Genomic DNA, 20,258 nt, shown 5'->3' with positions numbered 1-20,258 from the left:
ACATGAAAGACTGCATAAATCTCAGCAAAGACAAAAAAAACGTGAATTTACTTAATTGTTTCTATATAAGTCTTGGTGGACAAAGTTATCAGTACATATTTTGTCAAAAAAAAAGTTATCAGTACATATGCAGTGAATCAACTGCGTCCAAACTCACATAGAGACTACCATAACAAAAGAAAAAGAAAAAAAAAAGAAAGAGGAAACACGGGGTTCTTCCTGCAAACTTACTTATAACTAGGTATTGCCTGGGCAGTCGGCAACTTACACCAGACAAGTGATGCACACACGCACAGAGCAGCAGCCTGCCCCAAAATTGGGAAGAAGAGATAGGTGTAGTTGCACCAAACTTCACAGCCCTCATACAGGAAATAATCAAGACATGAAGGGAACTGTAGGCAAGTTCTAAAATAACTTTGTAAACAATTTCGGGGAAACATAACAGAGTAATTGTTAATGCACAAGAACATTTAGTTATTACAGTTTTCACTTAGAAAGTTTTCAAGTCTAGCAAATGTCTCCTACTGAAACTGCAGAGCTGAACCCTCTTCTCCTCCGAGCCTGCAACATTACTTCAGGGTGAAGAATCATTTTTACCCTCTTCTTGAAAGCAGAGAGGGAGAGGGCCAAGTGCATCAAGAGTTGCCGAACTCCACAAATCACCTGTACATTCTATCCTTCAAGCTTTTATCCGGAGTTTACAGAAAGAGCATAAAAAATAAAGCTCTTTGAATGGAAAACCTTAGAAGAGTGACCAATAACCCCATTTCTTTCAGACATAATACACAGTTAAGTAAGATGAGAGCCATCACAAAGAAGGAAAAGGATAAAGAAACCCATGTTTCCCTTCAATGAAGCAAAAGAAAAAAGTGAGAGAAAGAAAAGAAACAGGGAAGGATGGTGGGAGAAATGGGGATGGGGATGGAGGTGGGAAGAGTTGGATTAGGAGGAAGAGGAACTTTAGGCCTTAAAATGACGCCTAACATATATGCATACCCTTGCTTCCAGCCTTCTATATTCTCCTGGACTGATGCTGAAGCAGAACATGTTCTGGCAAAGAGAAGCCAGAAAGTAACCTTGAGACCTACAGATGTACAACTGCACTTGCTATTATGAAATCTTACCATCTCAGCTAACAGCTTACAGATTCGGGATCTATATGTCCACTGCTTCCACCATGAGAATTGAATCCAGTAACAGGCATAGACCGCTGAGCAAAATTCAACAACAGCTTCTTTTGGTGGTCATTTGTATGTGGAAGACTAGCACGTAAAAGTTCCACAGGCATTTCTCTGCTTACGGCTCTTGCAGCCTCTGAACCAATCATTTCAGCATCCGGCTGGGATTGTGCTAGAATCGATTGCATGATACTGTCATACTTACTCAGACAATACTTTGTAAGTAAACCAAAAAAGGCATCAAAAGATGCCTGCCAAAGGGCAGGATTAGGCATGCTGAAACTGTTAGCAGCCTGAGAATCAGTTAATAGATGAGTGGCCCTTTCAAGAACAGACTTTAAAATAATAGAAGCTCCATCTCCAGCAGAGCTTCCAATAGGGCGAAGAGGTGGTTGTTCTGAGGAACACACAACAGCAGCAAGACAAGCACTGAGTGAATTAAGGTCCATGCCAGTGACACATTTAGAGACTACTTTTGCAAGATCAGTGATGGTCTCAGCTGCTCCTACATCAGGTGGATGACCGCCAAACAAAAACCTCAAATGGCGGAAAATTGCCATACAAACTATTCTGACAAGCTCATTGCCAGGTAGAAGAAGCTGAAGATACCTTGACATGAGCTTCCGGCCCTTGGGAAGAGACACCAACCATAGAAATACAATGTCATCTTTAGGAGTAAGCCCGACAGAACTTCCACCTTTACCAAGCGGATCAACTAGTTGAAGTGAGGCGGCCATGCCTTCCAGCAGGATCTGTCGCTTCCGCCTGAGCTGAGCACCACCGTCTTGGGGCTGACTAAACTGAAGGAGCCTGTCAATGTCATCTACCTCAGTGAGAAGATAGAAACCATCTTCTATTGTAATTCTAGCTGCAAGCATTGGCTCTTGTTCCAAGGGTCTCTCAGATATCTTCTGGTCAGCACTGCTGTCAATGCAAACAAAGCCTGGTGGATCAACTTCCAGAAGTGGACGAGGCCTGCGGATGGAAGAAAATGACACCCGCCCTTGAGCATCAACATGAAGATGAGGCTGTGATTCTGCACTATTACGTGACCGAGAAGACTGTTCCTTATTTGGACAGAAGCGATGTTTTGACCTCGACTCGGCTGCTTTCTTTGCAAGGCGGGCCTGGTGATAGTAGTCATCTACATATGGATCATTGCCATGTGCTGCAGAATGCTGCATTTTCAGGATGCTCTCTATTTCATCACCAGTCATATACTTAGATCGGAACTGTGGCACATTACTTTCACTTTTGTGGCTAGCAGCATCAGAGCCTTGTTTAGAAAAGCACACATTTTGTCTAACCTTGTGTGATGGCTTAGATCGTGAATCTCTGAAATCTGCCAATCCATACTTGCCTAGATGAGATGGTGACGGAAAGGAATTATACAATTGGGATCTTAGCGCAGAAAAATGAGCTAAAGAAGGCTGAACTGAAAGATGAAGTCTCTGCTGTTGCAGCTGCTGTGGGGACAGTAACTGGGGAGATAGTAAGCTGTTTTGATGAGGAAATTGATGCTGCAAGACACTATCTAGGAGACCAGAATGGTCCCCATGGATGAGTCCCGCATGGCTGGTCCACTGGTTTTGCAACCTAGAATTATGAGAAAGACCAGTAGGGTTCAAATGTGGGATGTTTCCACTACCATAGTGAAGCCCGTGAGCCAAGCCTGTCAAATGCAGATTAGAGTTCGGCAACGAAGAGAGATTCACAGAAGAATAGGGAGACTGAGGTCCAGCAGAAAGAGATGACATGTTTTGTCGCGAAAGGCTATGTGGTGAGGGTTGAGATCTACCACCAGGAGGAGGAAAAGAAGTATAAGATGATTTCGGTAGTAAAATGGGTTCACTAGAGTAGTGCTGAAGTTGTTGGGGTTGTTGGGGTTGTGGGGGTTGCTCGGGGTATGACGATGTTCTATACAATGGTTTTGACTCTGCAAGCACTGCAGAGATATGTGGCTGTGAAGACCATTTTTTGCTTTCCTGGTAACATTCAGTGTCAGATAAATGCTGATCAAACCAATCATGAAAGTCTGCTTCTTTCGCCCATTCAGCTGCAGATGAACCTGCACATACCAAGTACACATTAGTAGTTATTCTCAACATGCCATTTCATTCTCATTAGAGCATGTCATTAAGAGCAAAATGAAAATTTTAAGATCAAAGAATTTTCAAATACAGAAACATGTAAATTTTCAGTACTAGCCAAAAAGAAGAAATGTCATGTGAAATGGAACGGAGGGAGAATATTTGAGTCCAATATATACTACTAAACTTAACATAAAAGCAAATAAAAGAAACTCACATTCAAGTTTGTCAATTGAACTAATTCAGAGAGGACTCCAATGAAAATTAGACATTAAACTTCTACTCTCCAAAAACTAATAATTCATGCAACATGGACCCTTTTTGGATGTGAAAATGTCTGTTCCCCTAAAGACATCTCTAAAAGCACATCTTGTGTAACATACTCCCTCCGTCCCTATTTACTTGTCCATATTTCCTTTTTTGGTTGTCCCTATTTAGTTGTCCATTTTGACAAATCAAGAAAGGACAACAAATTTTTTCCTATTATACCCTTATTTACACTTCTTGAAAATTGTAAAAGTGTATGTTGTTTCCCTCCAATTTATTTCACTTTAATTCAAATAAGTGGTTGTAATTTTGAAGTGAAAAGTTGTCATAAGGGTAAAATTGTAACTTCACTGTGCTAATCATTGTTGCCTTAATCTGTGTGTCATTTCTAAAGTGGACAACTAAAAAGGGACGGAGGGAGTAGTAATAACACTGCAACTTAAGATTGAGAACTGGCAACTGGCAATCCAGATGACATTCTATTGAAAGAATGTGTTCACCTCATAGATACAGAATATCACATAAGTAAGTAATCAACAAACTAAGTGTGCCTAAAAGGAGGCACGAGATGGAACGGGGGTACAAAAGTGTGCCACAAGAAAACATGCTCGTCAAACCAATATAGGGGCAGATCCAGCAAGTGGCAGGAGATGCGGAGAGGAAAACACATGCTAAAAACAGAAAAATTACAACTTTGAATTTTTTTTGATAAGTTGATCTCATTTCAACAAACAACAAAACAGATATGGCTAAAACCTATGTACTTAAAATACTCTACATGTCACCATCTAAGAAAACCACCTTTTTGTTTTATTTCTCTTTGTTTTGGGTGGTTAATTTTTTATGATTTTTTTTTAGAGCGGTGGGGGGTTCTCCTAAGCTTATAAAGACACTACTAGGGATAAATGAAGATAATAAATCATTTCATGAAAGTTCATTATCCAAAAAAAAAAATCATTCCATGAAGATTCTCAAGCTCCCCACTCTAGCAGCCCAAGGCCACATGCCGGGATAGATTTCCCCCATAAATCATCCAGAAAGGTGAAGTTATATTGCAGTATTTCTACCACGGGGTCAAATCATTTCTAATGGTAATAGCAAGGATAAAGGATTGCTGATTTTAAGACATCTACCATGCACATATAGATATTCAGTCTCCCAAAGGGAGAACCATTGCTGATCTTAATAATTAAGCACGGAGATGAAACACATTATCTACAAGATTATAACTTATTCCTACCAAGGTCTGAGATCAAGTTCCTTTATATGATGTCTGAAAGATCAAAAGATCTAGGATTATTGCCACAACTGTCTGAATTTTGAGGTGCCTACATATGATATCACAGATATTCACAAATCTGGGACTAGTAGCATAAATGTGCATGGGCGGATAAAACGATGAAGGGGCATCATTTCAATCTTAAAGTAGTCTCAGGCAAGTTAACAAGTAAAGGTATATTTCAGACAATACATGAACTAGTCCAGGAGATTTATCAAATATTCAGATAACATCACGGAAGGACTAAAGATGAATCAATATGTGCACTTACTTTCCCTTGAAAAAGAGCCTGATCCACGGTCACCAATAACACCAGGATGCCTTGGTCCAGTGACATTTCTGTTCAACTGGAGAAAAGGAAAGAAAAGCATTCAGATTGATCTAGTACAAGTATATATTCACAGCTCTGTAGAGGATGTAAAAAGTCAAGCACGGTTTAGTGCTTTAGATGTTTTTACACAACAATAGTACAAAATAAGTTCAAGACATACTGTGTCTCACAGAAAAAGACGGGAAAAAGAAAAAGACTCATGCTATTTGGAAGGCACGCGATTAGAAAAGGTAAAATAAGTCTAAGACAAATGGCTCACAACATCAGGTAATCAAATCAATATTGCCACCTAAAAAAGATGTTGCATCAGCTGACCTTTGAAAATGTCGTTGCTAGATCATCTATGTCTGATAATGAGCCCACAGCAGATCCCTGGAAATTAAGCACTGAATTAGAGGCACTAAATAGCAAATACTGCCAAAGCCTGCAACTTATCGAGGTAATCAGCAAATATAGCTTACTTACAACACCAAGGAAAAGTCCACAACACAAATCATAAAAAAGATGCTTGAAGATCACTCGTAGAATAAATGCAAGCAACTTTAAAGGTTACCAGCCCTGACAAACCATTTATTCAGAATAACAGAAAGTGGAGCACATATTTTTGAAGAGAGAAAGGGGGGGAAGCAAAGCTAATGTCTAAGGTCTATTTGATGGTGCTGAGATTCACAAATTCTCAAGTCTCCACAAATTTTAACATTTTAATCGAGGACGGTACTTAACAAAGGCATAAATCAGTGAAGAAGCCTTGCATCTTCTTCATGAGTAGGCCACACACTCTCATGGAAGCTATAGCATTTTGAAGATTACTCATAATAAGGGATCACAACTTTAGTAAAATTAGATCATTGCCTGGATAACACCATCGTCAAAACCCCAGTGGCCACTTAGACTTATGGTGAGCTGCAGAGACGAGGCAGGTCATCATTGTAGGGTAAGGGGGGGAGATAACTTTTAAGATTAGAAAAGGGGGAGTGTTTTAGGGTACTAAGGTGAGAAAGCAAGAAAAGAACGGATCAGGGTGCAGCAGAACTATAAAACATCCTTTCTATTTGATGACTCTGTTGCCAAAACAACTACTCTAGCTCATTTCATATAGGATTGAAACAATAGTGCTGACCAGAAACACGTGAACTAAAAACAAGGATCAATAGTAAAACACTTGGCAAAACCTAGATCATTTATTTATTTTTTTGAGAAAGTTAACATGAAAACCTAGATCATTTGTATACACGTCTCAAATGCACAATAACTTTCAACCAATTTCCCCAATTTCATGGCCTACGGCATGAAAATAATCTCCATGTGTTATGATGGATTTCCCCAATTTCATAGATGATATGATGGATATTGTGAGTTAAACAGGTCGTCATACGTTCAGTCGCAACAGGAGATCATGTTGATTACATCCGTGTTTGAAATCCCAAGCCTCAGCACTATTTCATATAAGGTCCAAAGGAAGGGTAAGCAGATTGTACCTCGTCTTTCTCAAATAAATGATACTCCTGTATCTCGTCGTCACCTAATCCACCTCCAACAGCCAGATCACTATTGTCTTTTCCATCCTCTAAACCACCCAATTCAACTTCCTCCGCTATATCTCGCCCAAAAAATGCATATTGTGATGCATCAAAGAGGGCACCATCTGCATCAAAGCCCAAATGAACAGTCAACTCTACCACATACTTTACACAGTTAAAACATACAAATCTTGATCTTCTCCCATACTAATGACGACATGTAGAACAAGGAAAATCAACAAAAAATAGAATGTAAAGTAAGGTATTGAGAAGAGCAACATCAAGTACTGCTACAACCAGTGTTATCGAAAGCAAAATAGCTCTAAGGTCCATTGGGACTTTAAGCGCAAATAAAGCATGCACTTTAATGAAAAATGGCGCAAAGGGAGAAAAAAAATACAAATAAATATGTATAATCCAAGACTAATATTATAAGCATGGGTGACAAATTTACAAACAAAGAAATTGAAAAAAAAATTACAATAAAGTGAAATATCACTTGTTTAGTGTCGCCTTTTCCGACTGAAAAGGCTCATTGGAAAGGGACAGAACACCTTAGAACCTTGATAACAACACTAAAGCGCACATTAAGCTTGGCAAAATGCTCAACACGTTATGAGCTTCGCTCCAGGGCTTACCTTTGACAATACTGGCTACAACTCACTGCCAAACTAGTAAGGATACAATTACATGAATTTCCTAAATCTCATTCCACTGAATGAAAGCACATTTGAACTCCTGACCTCCATCCCCAACCCCCAAAAAAAAAAAACATACAAATAATTACACCTCAATCCTAAACTACTAGGGTCAGCCACATAACGGCCTGTCATCCATTTGATCCCAATACTGATAACTACAGTAAAACAACGAATCAAACAAAAATTTACACCAATAGAACAGAAAGTGAAATCCTTACATCTCAATCTCAAATTAGTTCAGGTCAGCTATATAAATCCTCCCTAACTAGCTTCATTTGAACCCACTCCATCCCAACACTGGTAATTAAATTGCATCACATCAGAGCAAATTTTACCCACACCACACCACACCCCAAAAAAAAAAGAATAAAACGATCTGAAGATTCAAGAACGAAAAAAAATCAGTGAGCTACGCTACCTGAGATGGAGCTAGAGGAGCTAGTCAAGTCTTTGAAATCTCTGCTATTGGATCTCTCCATAGCACCAACTTCTCACAACCAATTTTTTTTAGAAAATTGGGAATCCCATGAAATATAACCCCATAAATACACCGACAAAGAAGGAGAAAAGGATAAAATTGCACCGATTCAAAGTCCCCTTTTCTTTAAAAACCTGAGATTTCTAGGGTTTTCAAGGAAAGAGACGAAATGGAGAAGGGGACATAGCGTATTACATAGTCTACGTGTTTGTGTTGGTGTGTGGGGTGGGGAAGTGATGGATAGGTATGAAGAGGGAATAGAATGGTACTAGTGTTTTTGTTTTATTTTCTTGTAAGTGAGAGTGCAAAGTTACGGGGGAGGGGGGTTAATTATTTTGATTTGTTTAAAATCATATAACATATGGTAATTTGCATTATTATATTAGAGTTATGATGAGTGTGGTAGGTCAATTGCACAAACCTTTGCTTCCAAGTTTTATTATTTATTCAGGATGGTTTGGTAGGAAGTATAAGAATAATTTCAAATATGGTATTCTCTCGATTTACTTTTATTTGTCACTTATTTCTAAAAGTGAAAAGGGTCTGATATACCCCTTAACTTTGTCATTTGAAGTTGATATACCCTCATTATAAAAGTGACTCATATTTACTCTTACTGTTATCAGACCCTTTTCCCTTTCTAAAATAAATTTTCATTTTTACTTGTCACTTTTGACATATCAAGAAAAGACAATAATTTTTTTTCATGTTTTACCCCTAGCATCAAATATTTATTTTCCAAATCATTTTCCAAGACAACATTTAATAAAGGATAGTTTGGTAAAATATATATATCAATAATTATTTTCTCAATGGGTGTGTCAAGTTAAACTGTGACAAGTAAAAGTGAACGGAGGAAGTGTATTAATATTGGTTGTATTACACCTTGTTTGGATGATTGTTACTTACTATATTGTATTGTATTGTTAGTTTAAATACAAAGTTTGTTTTGATTGTTACTTACGTTCTATTGTATCGTATCGTTTAAAATGTATGGTTAGCTAACCTATGAAAAGACTGATTTTATGTAACGACTGATTTTATGTGATGATTTTGTTTGGTAGAGTGTAAAAGTAATGTTAAATAGAGTGTATTAGTAATGCCTGCATTAGTAATAGGGATGACAATAGGGCGAAGCGGGGTGGATTTAAAGCTATGTGCCGGACGGGTTTAGGGTTGTGTGGGGCGGGAGAGATGTAGGGCGGGTTGAAGTGGTTTCTAACAAAATTAATGTGGGGTGGGGGGTTGCGGGTTGCGGGTTGCAGATTGCAGATATATGTGATTTTATGTGGGTTCAAACTTAATTAAATTTTTTTACATGTTATAAGACTGATAGAACATTATTTATTAAGTTAATTTCTTTAAATGTACTAAAATATTCAAGATAGTAAATGAAAATGGTTCAATAAAAAATAATACAATTTCTTACATGTTTCCCAATTAATCTCTAAAAAATAAACTTCCAAGTCATTATTTATCTTTTATATATATATAAAAGAGAATCTTAGACCCACCTATGTGGCCCCCTCATAGATTAGCATTTTTATTTAACCCTTTTTAAAAGTCACAACCTTACGAAAAAGTCAAAACTCTTCATAAAAGTCATAACTTTTCATAAGTCACAATTTTTCACAAAAGTCACAAATTTTCACTAAAGTCACAACTCTTCATTTTTCATTCACACATTTTAAAACCCAACAATTAATTCCAAGGCACCAATAAAAGAAAGAATAAACAAAGAAAATTAATTTCAATTGCAATGCGACATTCCTACTCTTGAGTCTCTCAGTCCACGATTCATAACGCTGCTGGAATGGTTGAATTCATAAGGCTATAAAGAAAAATTGGTTATGGAGAAGAGTTGAAAACAACTCAAAGTAAAATTGGTTATAGAGAAAGGTTGAAAACAACTTAAAGTCGACAAAAGTCCTATGTCGATGTTAGAAGGAGAGACCTTGAGTTTGATGTACATGATTGGGTTTACTTGAAATGTGATGAGGTTTGAAAAGAAAGGGAAGCTTAGTCCCCGTTACTTGGGCCCATCAGATTTTGAGGGGTATTGGTATAGTTGCTTATAAACTCGATTTGCCTAATGACTTGGTGTCGGTATATCCAATTTTCCACGTCTCCTTGTTGAAGAAATGTGTTGGATATCCAACATCCATAGTTCCCTTGGAGGGTTTGGGAGTTAAAGAAAATCTTTCTTATGAAGAGGTTCCAGTTGAGATTTTGGACCGGCAAGTTAAGAAGCTTAGAAATAAGGAAGTTGCATCCTTAAAAGTATTATGGAGGAATCAAGGAGTTGAGGGTGCTACTTGAGTGGCCGAGGCCAATATGGAGTCCCGTTATCCCCATCTCTTTCCCTCCGACCCCACTCTAGCTTAAGGTATTTAGTTCCTCATGGTCCATCCTTATATCTTAGTCATTCTCATGTTTCTTCATGCATGCATGCTCATGAAATTTTAATTTTTTAATTAAAAAAAATGAGGTAACTTGATTGATTTCATCATGATTGTATGCATTTGAGAGTGATTTGCATATATACCCTATGAAATGATGTTTTGAATATGTTTGAGCATAGAGTTGATGATTCTTCCTTGGTTGTGTGTTATTGATGCAGTTGTATTCTTGTTGGACTGTTAGATCTTCTTCCTATCCTCCTTATGATATCTTGAGTTCCATTCAAGGACGAATGTTTCCAAGGGAGAGATATTGTAACAACTCGGATTTGAAAAAGAAGGAAAAATATTATTTTGGGTTGGTGGTTGTGTCTTAGGGTCCCATCTACATACCATAAAAGCTTTTACGGGTTGTAGATGGCAACCGTAGGAAATGGGGGAAAATAATTTTTTAAAAACAAGTCCAATACCCTTTTTGAGGTTCACTAGGACGATCCGTCATTCCATAGATAAGCCGTAGATAGGTCTGGTAGGTCAGCCTCAGACTTAGAAAAATTATAAAGTTAAATGTTTGTTCTACAGTTAGTATGTACGGCCCGTAGGAAGACCTATGAGCAGTACATGGGTTCAATCGAGTGTTGACCGAATTAAGAATCTCTGATCACTTTCTACGGTTGACCAGTACAGCCCGTAGTAGGATATAAAGACCATAGGTCCAAACCGTAGATGGTGGTCGATAGTTATTTTGAAGAGCTTTTTGGTCTTTTTCCTAATCGAATAATGCCTAAACTATGTCATTTTACCTTTTACCATGAACCCTTTATAATGATTTTAATCCCCAAACTAACCACTTTCAATTCATTCTCCAAAATTTCCTAAAACCAACCAAAGTCATCCTCCCAAATTCTCTCAGGAGGAGGAGGAAGGTTCAACCACGAGTCTTCAATCCTCCAATCTTTGTGGGCTTTTGACATCAATGTATGATAGTATTCACCTATGGAGTCCTTTCCTCCATAGGGTTCCTAAATTCTCCAATTTTACAAGTTAGAATCTCCAATTGAAATTAGGGTTTTATTCAATCGCTTGAGTTCTTTTCAACTATGATCTAATTGATTGTTTTCTATCTTTTTATGCATGAATTGAAGTAATTACCTGTTCTTAAGTTGAATTCACATGAACCCATACATGATCCACTGCTTTCTAGATTTTGATCACACGATTAAACTTATGAACTATGAAAGATGAATTTATGAAGATATGCATGTTTCTTTATGAAATTGATAAATGCTTTAAGGTTGCTTTGATAGTAAAGCATATATGTTGTTGTGAAAGGATTTCTCATATACCACTCAAAACATAATTGTGAAAGGTTTTTCACACAAAATGATTCATAAGGTTGAAAGGTTTTCTCACTTAAGTTGAATCAAAATTAAGGAGTTATTCTTAATGATCTAGCTTGGATTGACTACTTAATTGTGTCTTTCCATGGATAATAAGACAAGTTAATATTAATGACTATTCTGTGGAATTTATTGATGAACATTTCAAGCACACCTCATCCAATTCTAGGTGCAAACAATCATTAAGCAGTATAAAACCCAACGAAGAGTTGGGGTCGAACCCACATGGAGCTATACGTGTTCAAATTCAAGTATGAAGTACAAATGTAATCTAAATAGCTATAGGAGTAGAAATTATCGAGAAAGTTATGTAAACAAGTCTAAGGGGTGACAATGAATGTTAAATGTGTGGTTTTGGTTTGCAATTATCAACTACAACGCACAATCAAACAGTAGAAAATAACAATATAGAGGGGATTTCTCGAGATGTGATCGATTATAGGCAATTTTTGCTATATGGGTAATTGAAACTACTAATAAATAGCTAAATGTCAGTGGGTAGGCTAGAATATGAGTGAAATAGCTTTCCAAACAATTATCCCAATTCAAGTGATTTCTTTCGATCATCAACAAGCATAGCAATTAAGAACATCCCACACCTTAATTCATCTACTCTTTCGAGCTAGACGGGTAGGATTAGATTTAGGATTCACTCTCTCGAGCTGAACCCATATCAACCCAATACCTACAAACCATTAATCAAAAGCCTTCGTTCCAAAACCTCTCTCTCGAGCAAGCTAAGAACAGAAAATTAAAACTGCATTTACAACTACAATTCATAAATTAAAACTCACCTAATGATTAAAACCACTTCAATTAAGCATCTAAATTAGTAATTACTCATACCCATAAGCTAATTCAACCAATAATCACATTATCACACCCAAAGAATTGGAGTTTTAGCCACACATCATAAAAATAGGGAAACTATTACCAAATACATTCGTCATGATCTGGGTATTTGCTCCCAAGTCTTTACAATGGTCCAAATTGAAGAATTTAAGCAACCCACTTGCAAAATCTCGAAATTGAGTCTCAAAAAGCTTTAAAGTTTACAATGGAACTCTAAAACTCAAAAGAAAACTCTCCTCAATGAAAGCTAGATTCTCAATTTTCAGTTCAAAAATCAATTTATAGGTGCCCAAAAATTTGGCCTGAAAGGCCATTAGGCGAGATAAGTCGGCCTCGTCGAGTAGTTTGACGATCCGCCCTTTGCTCTCTTCCATCGCCATTATGCATTGGTTCTCAGCATCTCCAAGTCTTGTAACTTTGGGCGATCTATCCTGTCATCGCGGAACCGATCAGCGATTCGCCGACTACTCATTCATATCGCCGACTTGGTTTTTTCCCTCAGGGAGGCTGGCACACTGGAACTTTAGGCGGGCAGAAGCGCCACTTGGCGAGTCACCGAGTGGTCTTGACGATCACCAGGATCACCTTTCTTCACTTCTTCAGCTTGTTATTCTCATTTTTGCATGTTAGTGTCCTTACCTTGCTCCTTAGCTCACATTAGGGGTGTGCATTTGGTTATCCGATTTGGATTTTTTGTTTTGGTTTTGTAAAAGTGTAGCCAATCCGATCCAAAATAAATTTGGTTTGATTTGGTTTTCTTCTATTCGGTTCGACTTTTTTCGATTTGGTTATTCGATTATGTCAATAATTAATAACATAACCAAAGTAATAATATTGAATCCCTTAAATATACTTTCTAATATAAATCATAAGAAAAACTTAAAGCACAATACTTATAAGTATACCTATTATAGATGTTCAAGCATAAAATATAAATGTAATCATCGTGAAAGACAATAACCAAAAAAGGGACAAAAGTGGTTCACTCCAACTTAATTCTAGACCTAAATATATATATATATATATATATATATATATAGAGAGAGAGAGAGAGAGAGATAATTTGGTTTTTTTGGTTTTTACTTTTTAAATCCGAAACCAAATCGAAAAACCAAAAAAAGTAATTTATTAATCCAAAACCAATCTGAAAAACCAAAAAACCAGTAAACCAATCCAAAGAAAAATTTAGTTTGATTTGGTTTGGTTCTTCGGTTTAACCCGAATAGTGCACACTCCTAGCTCACATACCTGAAAATCAAGGTTTTAACATCAGTTTATAGCATAATTAGGCATTTGGGGATACTAAAACTATCAAAACCAAGCCCTAAATGAGTCCAAATATCGAACTCATCATTTATGCTTAGCACTGAGGGACAAGTGGCGATTACCAATGTCTCATAACAATGTGCCACCATAGATTTGTCTTCGAAAGACATTTTTTATTAACACTCAACTACACCTCATCCGGTACTAGGTGTAGACGATCGAAATCTAGTATAAAACCCAACAAGTGAGTTGGGGTCGAACCCACATGGAGCGGCACAAACTTGAATTCAATTATGAAGTTATAAATGCAATTAGATCAGTTGTAGGAATGAAAGTTGCCGAAAATACTTAAATAAATTAAGGGGGTGACATCAATGTCAAATGGGGGAATGGTTTGTCACTTAGTAACTAAAACAATTTCACACCTTAAAGAAGAAACAAGTAATTAAGAGATACTCGAGGGTATGACCGACCAACTATCAATTTCGCTAAATGGGTGCCTGGTAATTACTAACGATTTCTAAATCTTAGCGGGTAGGCTAGACCTTAGATGTAATGGCTTTCTGTTGAACAACCATTACGATTCAGGTGAGTTTTTTCGAACCTCACAAGCTTCTCAAGATAAACAACCCAAAACCTCACGTCACCTACTCTCCCAAGCTAGATGGGTAGCATTGAGCTTAGAATCCACTCTCTCGAGCTAAACCCACAACAACCCAATGACTACAAATGCTAATTTATAGCCTTGGTTTTACACCTCTCTCTCAAGCAATCATAAAACACTAACAACATTGAAATGCACACTCTAATATATCAAATTAACAACAACTATAAATCAAACCCACTTCAAAATAACTTTAAGGTCAATAATCCCTAACACCCATCAGCTAAATAAGACGATAGTCACATAGTCACACCCCCAAGTATGAAGGTTTTAGCTAGTCATCATAAAAAGTAAGGATTCAATACCCATTACATTTTCAATGGCTGGGTATAGATCTCTAAACTCTTGAAATGGTTCAAAAGAGATTTATTTACAATACCCAATTCGAAATTTACTTGAAATCTACTTGAAAACCTCAAAGTTCAACAAGAATAGTGTTTTGTTGTTTTTGGTAAGATTTTCCTAATATTTCTCAATGCCTTCTCCCTCTTCAAAAAATCAATTTACACTCATTCAAAAGTTGGCTTTTTGGGGCAAAATCGGCGGTGGAAGTCGGGCTTCATCGACTAATCGATGACTCACCGATCTTATCTGTCCATCGCCTTCTTATTTTAAATATTCATCTTATATGAAGTGTAACTTTAGGCGGTCAATGTCAGGGTCGCCATCGATTCGGCGACACACCCTTTGCTTCTTTGGATCACCAATTTGCTTGCACCTTTATTGAAAGTCCTGTAACTTTTGGCGCTCAAAGTTGCCCTCGTGAAGTCATTCAGAGATTCACCGACTGCCCATTCCTGTCGCCAAGTTGGTTCTTCCCCATGGTTGGCACGCTGGAACTTTGGGCGAGCTAAAGAGACACTCGGCAGTTCGCCGAGTGGTCTTGGCGATCATCAGGATCGCTGTTCTTGACTTATTCAGCTTGTTTTGCTCCTTTTTGCCTGGTAATGTCCTTGCCTTGCTCCTTAGCTTACATACCTAAAAATCAATGCTTTAGCATTAGCTTATAACATAAATTGGGCATTTGAGGATACTAAAACTATCAAAACAAAGCCCTAAATGAGTCAAAATCTTGGACTCATCAAGCCCGTGGATCCACTTTTGCTGAAGTATATGGTTCTTACCTTGGCAAGTAAGGACATATCTTTTTGGTGTGGGATAAACACTGAATTCCATGTTATAGCTCACATGCTCTAAGTCAGTTAAAAGCAAACTTCCCATAATAATGAACTAAGGTTACTTTCTAAATCTCACAAGTGTTTTATAAGATGTTTAGTTTGCATTGACCATGATTATGATTTATGTTTTCTAACATGATGTTTTATGATTTAGCATGGTCATTCCATGTCATACACAATCCTTTTTGCATGATTTCATAACTTATGCATTGCTATCATACCTGGTACATTCCATGTACTAATGCATACTTTTCCCTACATTGTTTCACTAATGTAGGGTCTGGCGTTCCTATTCCCCATACTTGTGTCTAGTTGATTCGTTTGAGCTTTGAAGATTGGTGAGTCCTCATGATCCTTGGGTCAAGATTCTTTTATTGCTTTCATGTCACTTTCGTTTTCAGACTTTGTATGTGATGTATGGGTTATTTCTCAATCACTTTCCTTATGATGTAATAGATGACTTTGAGACTTACGTTTAAACTTCCGCTCTTGTCACACTATTTTATATGAACCACTACTTTTAAACTCTTTACTTCTATTATCTTGTATGATGTATGCAAATGGCTTGTGGAGGGCCTCTCAATCCTATACGCCATGTTACACCTAAGGTCTACTTTAGGTCGTGACAAGTAATTAAGTCCATATTCTCCCACTTCAATTCCGAAAGAGCTATGTTCTTAGCCACACCACATGGCTTTTGGTTTTCAACCTTGACTTGTTGGCAATTTTAACACCTCAGTATTTGAAAGAGCTAAAAATAGAAAGAACTAAATTAAAAATAGCAAAATCTGAAATTTTGCAACTTATGCTTGAGTTGTGAGTTTGGGGTCAAATTCAAACAACCATAACTTTCAGTACAAGATAAGTCAGGTGACCTATAAGATATCAAATGATAGGTCTTCAAATCCTCTTTCCAACGCCACCGAGTTTGCTGATTTTCGAGCTCGTATGAGAGATATATGTCCATTTGAAGTTGGGCTGTCCAAATAAGGAAAGTTACCCGAAATTATGAGGGTTATTTTGGTCTTTTCCTAACCCAATCAGATTAATTCATTTTTTAGTAAATAATTAGGGGTCTAAACTAATTTGATTCAGTTTTCCTAAAACAATTTACGCTTAGGGTTTTAGAGAAGAATTCAAGAAGAGGAAATAAGAAGAAAAAGGAAGAACGAGCAAGATTTTTGTGAATCGAGGAGTTATTTCACCAAATCGAGGTATGTGAGTTCTCATAGTGTTGAGTTCGTTCACCCACACACCAATCATTTAATTTTCAGCGTAATTTTGTTCTTAAAAGTTGAAGGATTAGAGTTCTTGATTAGTGTTCTTGAAGGTTTGCTTTCGTTCTTGAATTAAGATGGGTTTGATGAGTTCTTGAGATAATCGTATTAAGTTTAAGAGTTTTTTTGAGTAGATTCTTACGTATTTGTATTGGATAATTGAATCTATATCGGGTAATTGAATCTAAGGAGTAATTGAGAAAAAAATTGATTAAGAAGAATTAGGATCAGAGCATCGCCTGGCCCCGCCCTTTTTCCATTGTTTTACCCATCTAAGTTCTTTTAAAGTATACCTTTACTCTCTATTGATTCTAACTACTCTAAACTTCTTCTAAACATCTAAAAATCATTCACAACATGAATCATAACCTTGAATTCATAATTTAAATTCAAGGTAGAGCTAAGAGTCAAATCTTGAGAGTTCTTCGAGTCATTTTAAGAAGTCTTTTTAGAAAATGTTTTTAAACTTGTTTTAAGACTTGAGCATTGAGTTGAGGAAGAGTAAGAGTTGAGTTCATTTTCATTAAAATGATATATGTGAACTAAGTATTCCCAGATAAATGTTTTTACATTTAAGAAAAGAGGAAACACCGATTTCCAAAGAGTTCATGAACAGTTTACAATATTATCTCCTTTTAGAGGAACCTTTAGAATAATAATCTCAAAATTGAAGAAGAGGAAATGTTTTCTTTAAAACACAATGTGCTAAGTATATTTTGGGAGTAGTATTAAGCACCGATATGTGGGAAAGTTCTAACAACTCACAACCCCCTAAACCATGTAGCCAATGTGGATATAAAAGGGTCATACTTTTTAGATGATTCATTTATTGCTTTTTAGCATAGAATAGTGGATCCACTTAGTTAAGGAGTTCTATACCCCGACAAAGTATAGGACAGTTCTGGCAGCGTGGGCTAGACGATGTATTATCACATAGCTCATAGTGATGGTTATCGGTTAGAGAATCTCCCAAACAGAGTTTATATTGTATTTCTAATACATTGAGTTGTTATCTACTGTTTTAAAGCTTTTATTTATACTGCATTTTTTCTACTATCTTATATTGAAATGAGTTGAGTTGAGTTGAGACGAGGTAAGTGTTTCTTCAGTTCCTATTCAAGCTTATGTCATGTTTTAGATTTCCCCTCACATGCTTGTACATTCCATGTACTGACGCCATTTGGCCTTCATCTTTTATGATATACATACATGTAACCAGGATCAACATCCAGCTCTTTGTTGATCCAGTTGAGCTCCAGAGTTATTTGGTGAGTCTCTTTGCATTCGGAGGATCCCTTCTTTATTTTTAGTTATTTCAGTTGTTAGGATGATCAGCGGTCTTGTTCCAACATCCCTTATAGTATTATAGGCTTCAAGATATATATATATACACTAGTTCATGAGTCTTTTCATTTTCAGTTGTTCATGTTGAGACTTGAGTTGCCATTTTGTCTAGTTGAATGTTTATTTCTAAAACATTCTCATTTTATCTTTTGATACATTTGGGTTATAGTTTACTTTTTAAAGTGCTTTTGATATGAGTAAGTCTTTCACTAAGAGTTAATCTAGGACAATGGTTTGCTTGGGGCCAACAATGGTTCTTGAGTACCGGTCACATCCAGTGTGTAGGCTCGGGGCGTGACAAACTTGGCATCAAAGCACAAAGTTCAAGAGTCCAAGGGTGTCTATGAAGCCGTGTCTGTAGAGTCCTAGTTATCAGTGTGAAGTGCACCACATCTATAATTAGGAGGACGTGCCATTTATGAATTATCTCACTTCTTTCATACTCCTTTCGTGCGATAGAGTTCATCTTTATAAGAGTTTCATTCTAAGATCGTCCTGCTAGGAAGAATGTTTCGGATCAAGGGATACCCAATGCACCAAAAGTGAAACCCCAAGGAGAGGTCACGAATGGTTAGTTCCGGGAAGCTATCTGGATGTTGAGTCAAGTTGTGACCAACCAAGCTGGGCAACAGAGAGAGGTTCGACATGATGTGGCTAATATGTCAAGGATTCGGCAGTTCTGAAGGATGAATTCTCCAGACTTCACCGGTTCAAGTGTCATTAAGGATCCAAAAAACTTTATGGAAGAGCCATTGAAGGTTTTTGAGATTATGCATGTTGCTGATGCTGAGCGAGTGGAACTAGTTGCATACCAATTGAAAGGTGTCGCTAGAATCTGGTCAATACAAGAAGAATAGAGATGAGGGTGCACCAATTGTGAACTGGGTTGTGTTTGAGGAGGCCTTCTTGGGATGTTTCTTTCCCCATGAACTGAGAGAAGCCAAGGTAAGAGAATTCCTCACTTTTAAGCAGAAATCAATGAGTGTGCATGAGTACAACCTCAAGTTCACCCAACCTTCCCATTATGCCTCGGAGATAGTTGTTGACATGAGGAGCATGATGAGTCTATTCATTGCTGGGTTGTCTCGTCTGTCAAGTAAGGAGGACAAAACAATTATGCTGATAGGAGATATGGACATATCAAGAATTATGATCCATGTGCAACAGGATGAGAAGATAATATGAGGGATAGAGAAGAGTTCCGAAATAAGAAAGCCAAGACATCAAGAAATGAGTCCAGGTAGTAGAAGAGTAATGCAAACCGATCATCTTCCAACATAAGCAAAATGGACTTGCTCCGTCATCTGCTAGTGTACCTTCACCAAGGAATAAATGTGAGTTTAAGAATCAGAATTCACAGAACTTCAGAGCTAGACCTGCACGGTCTCATGGTAGTACGACACAAGGAGGTAATGGGACTCCTGCATGTGCTAAGTATGGTAGGACCCACTGAGGAGTGTGTCGTGATGGCTCCACTAGATGTTTCAAGTGTGGTCAAAATGGTCACTTCATGAGAGAGTTTCTAAAGAACAGATAAGGTAATGGTAATGGGGGCAATAGATCCCAATCTTGTTCAGTTGATCCACCAGGCAGAGTTGCACCTAGAGGGGCTACTTCAGGAACATACGGAGGAGCAAACCGTCTATATGCTATCACTAGTCACCAAGAGCAAGAGAGTTTGCCAGATGTTGTCACTGGTATGATTAAAGTCTTTACTTTTGATGTTTATGCTTTGCTAGATCCATGAGAGAGTCTATCTTTTGTGACTCCTTATATTGTCATGAATTTTGATATTCTTCCTAAGCAACTTCTTGAGCCTTTCAATGTTTGTACACCTGCTGGTGTGTCTATTCTAGTTGAGAGAGTTTATTGTGGTTGTACAATCTCTATTAATCACAAGGACAACATTGCTGACTTAGTCGAGTTAGACATGGTAGATTTCAATGTTATTATAGGTATGAACTACCTTCATGCTTGTTATGCCTTAGTTGATTGTAAAACTCGATCAACTTCAGGGTGACACTTGTTTTTCTA

The 20,258-nt window shown here is 37.3% G+C and overlaps 1 protein-coding gene across 2 annotated transcripts; it reads right to left on the bottom strand.

The window, feature by feature from the left end:
- Positions 1–399: 399 nt before the first annotated feature.
- Positions 400–8,111, bottom strand: LOC125867125 (protein PAT1 homolog 1-like). 2 transcript variants are annotated; one of them, XM_049547551.1, is made up of 6 exons: positions 7,785–8,111; positions 6,624–6,790; positions 5,461–5,517; positions 5,086–5,161; positions 1,125–3,246; positions 400–846 (listed from the first exon to the last, which is right to left on the bottom strand). In XM_049547551.1, the coding sequence occupies exons 1-5, from the start codon at positions 7,843–7,845 to the stop codon at positions 1,133–1,135; spliced, it is 2,475 nt and encodes an 824-aa protein (XP_049403508.1). In that variant the 5' UTR covers positions 7,846–8,111; the 3' UTR covers positions 400–846; positions 1,125–1,132. The 2 variants fall into 2 exon arrangements, with proteins under 2 accessions (XP_049403508.1, XP_049403509.1); XM_049547552.1 differs by having other exon boundaries at positions 400–663.
- Between the last annotated feature and the right edge of the window lie 12,147 nt (positions 8,112–20,258).

This window comes from Solanum stenotomum, chromosome 6 (assembly GCF_019186545.1).
Source record: "Solanum stenotomum isolate F172 chromosome 6, ASM1918654v1, whole genome shotgun sequence".
NCBI lineage: Eukaryota > Viridiplantae > Streptophyta > Magnoliopsida > Solanales > Solanaceae > Solanum > Solanum stenotomum.
Note: the sequence above shows the minus strand (reverse complement) of the source record. Positions and strands in the feature narration are given on the sequence as shown.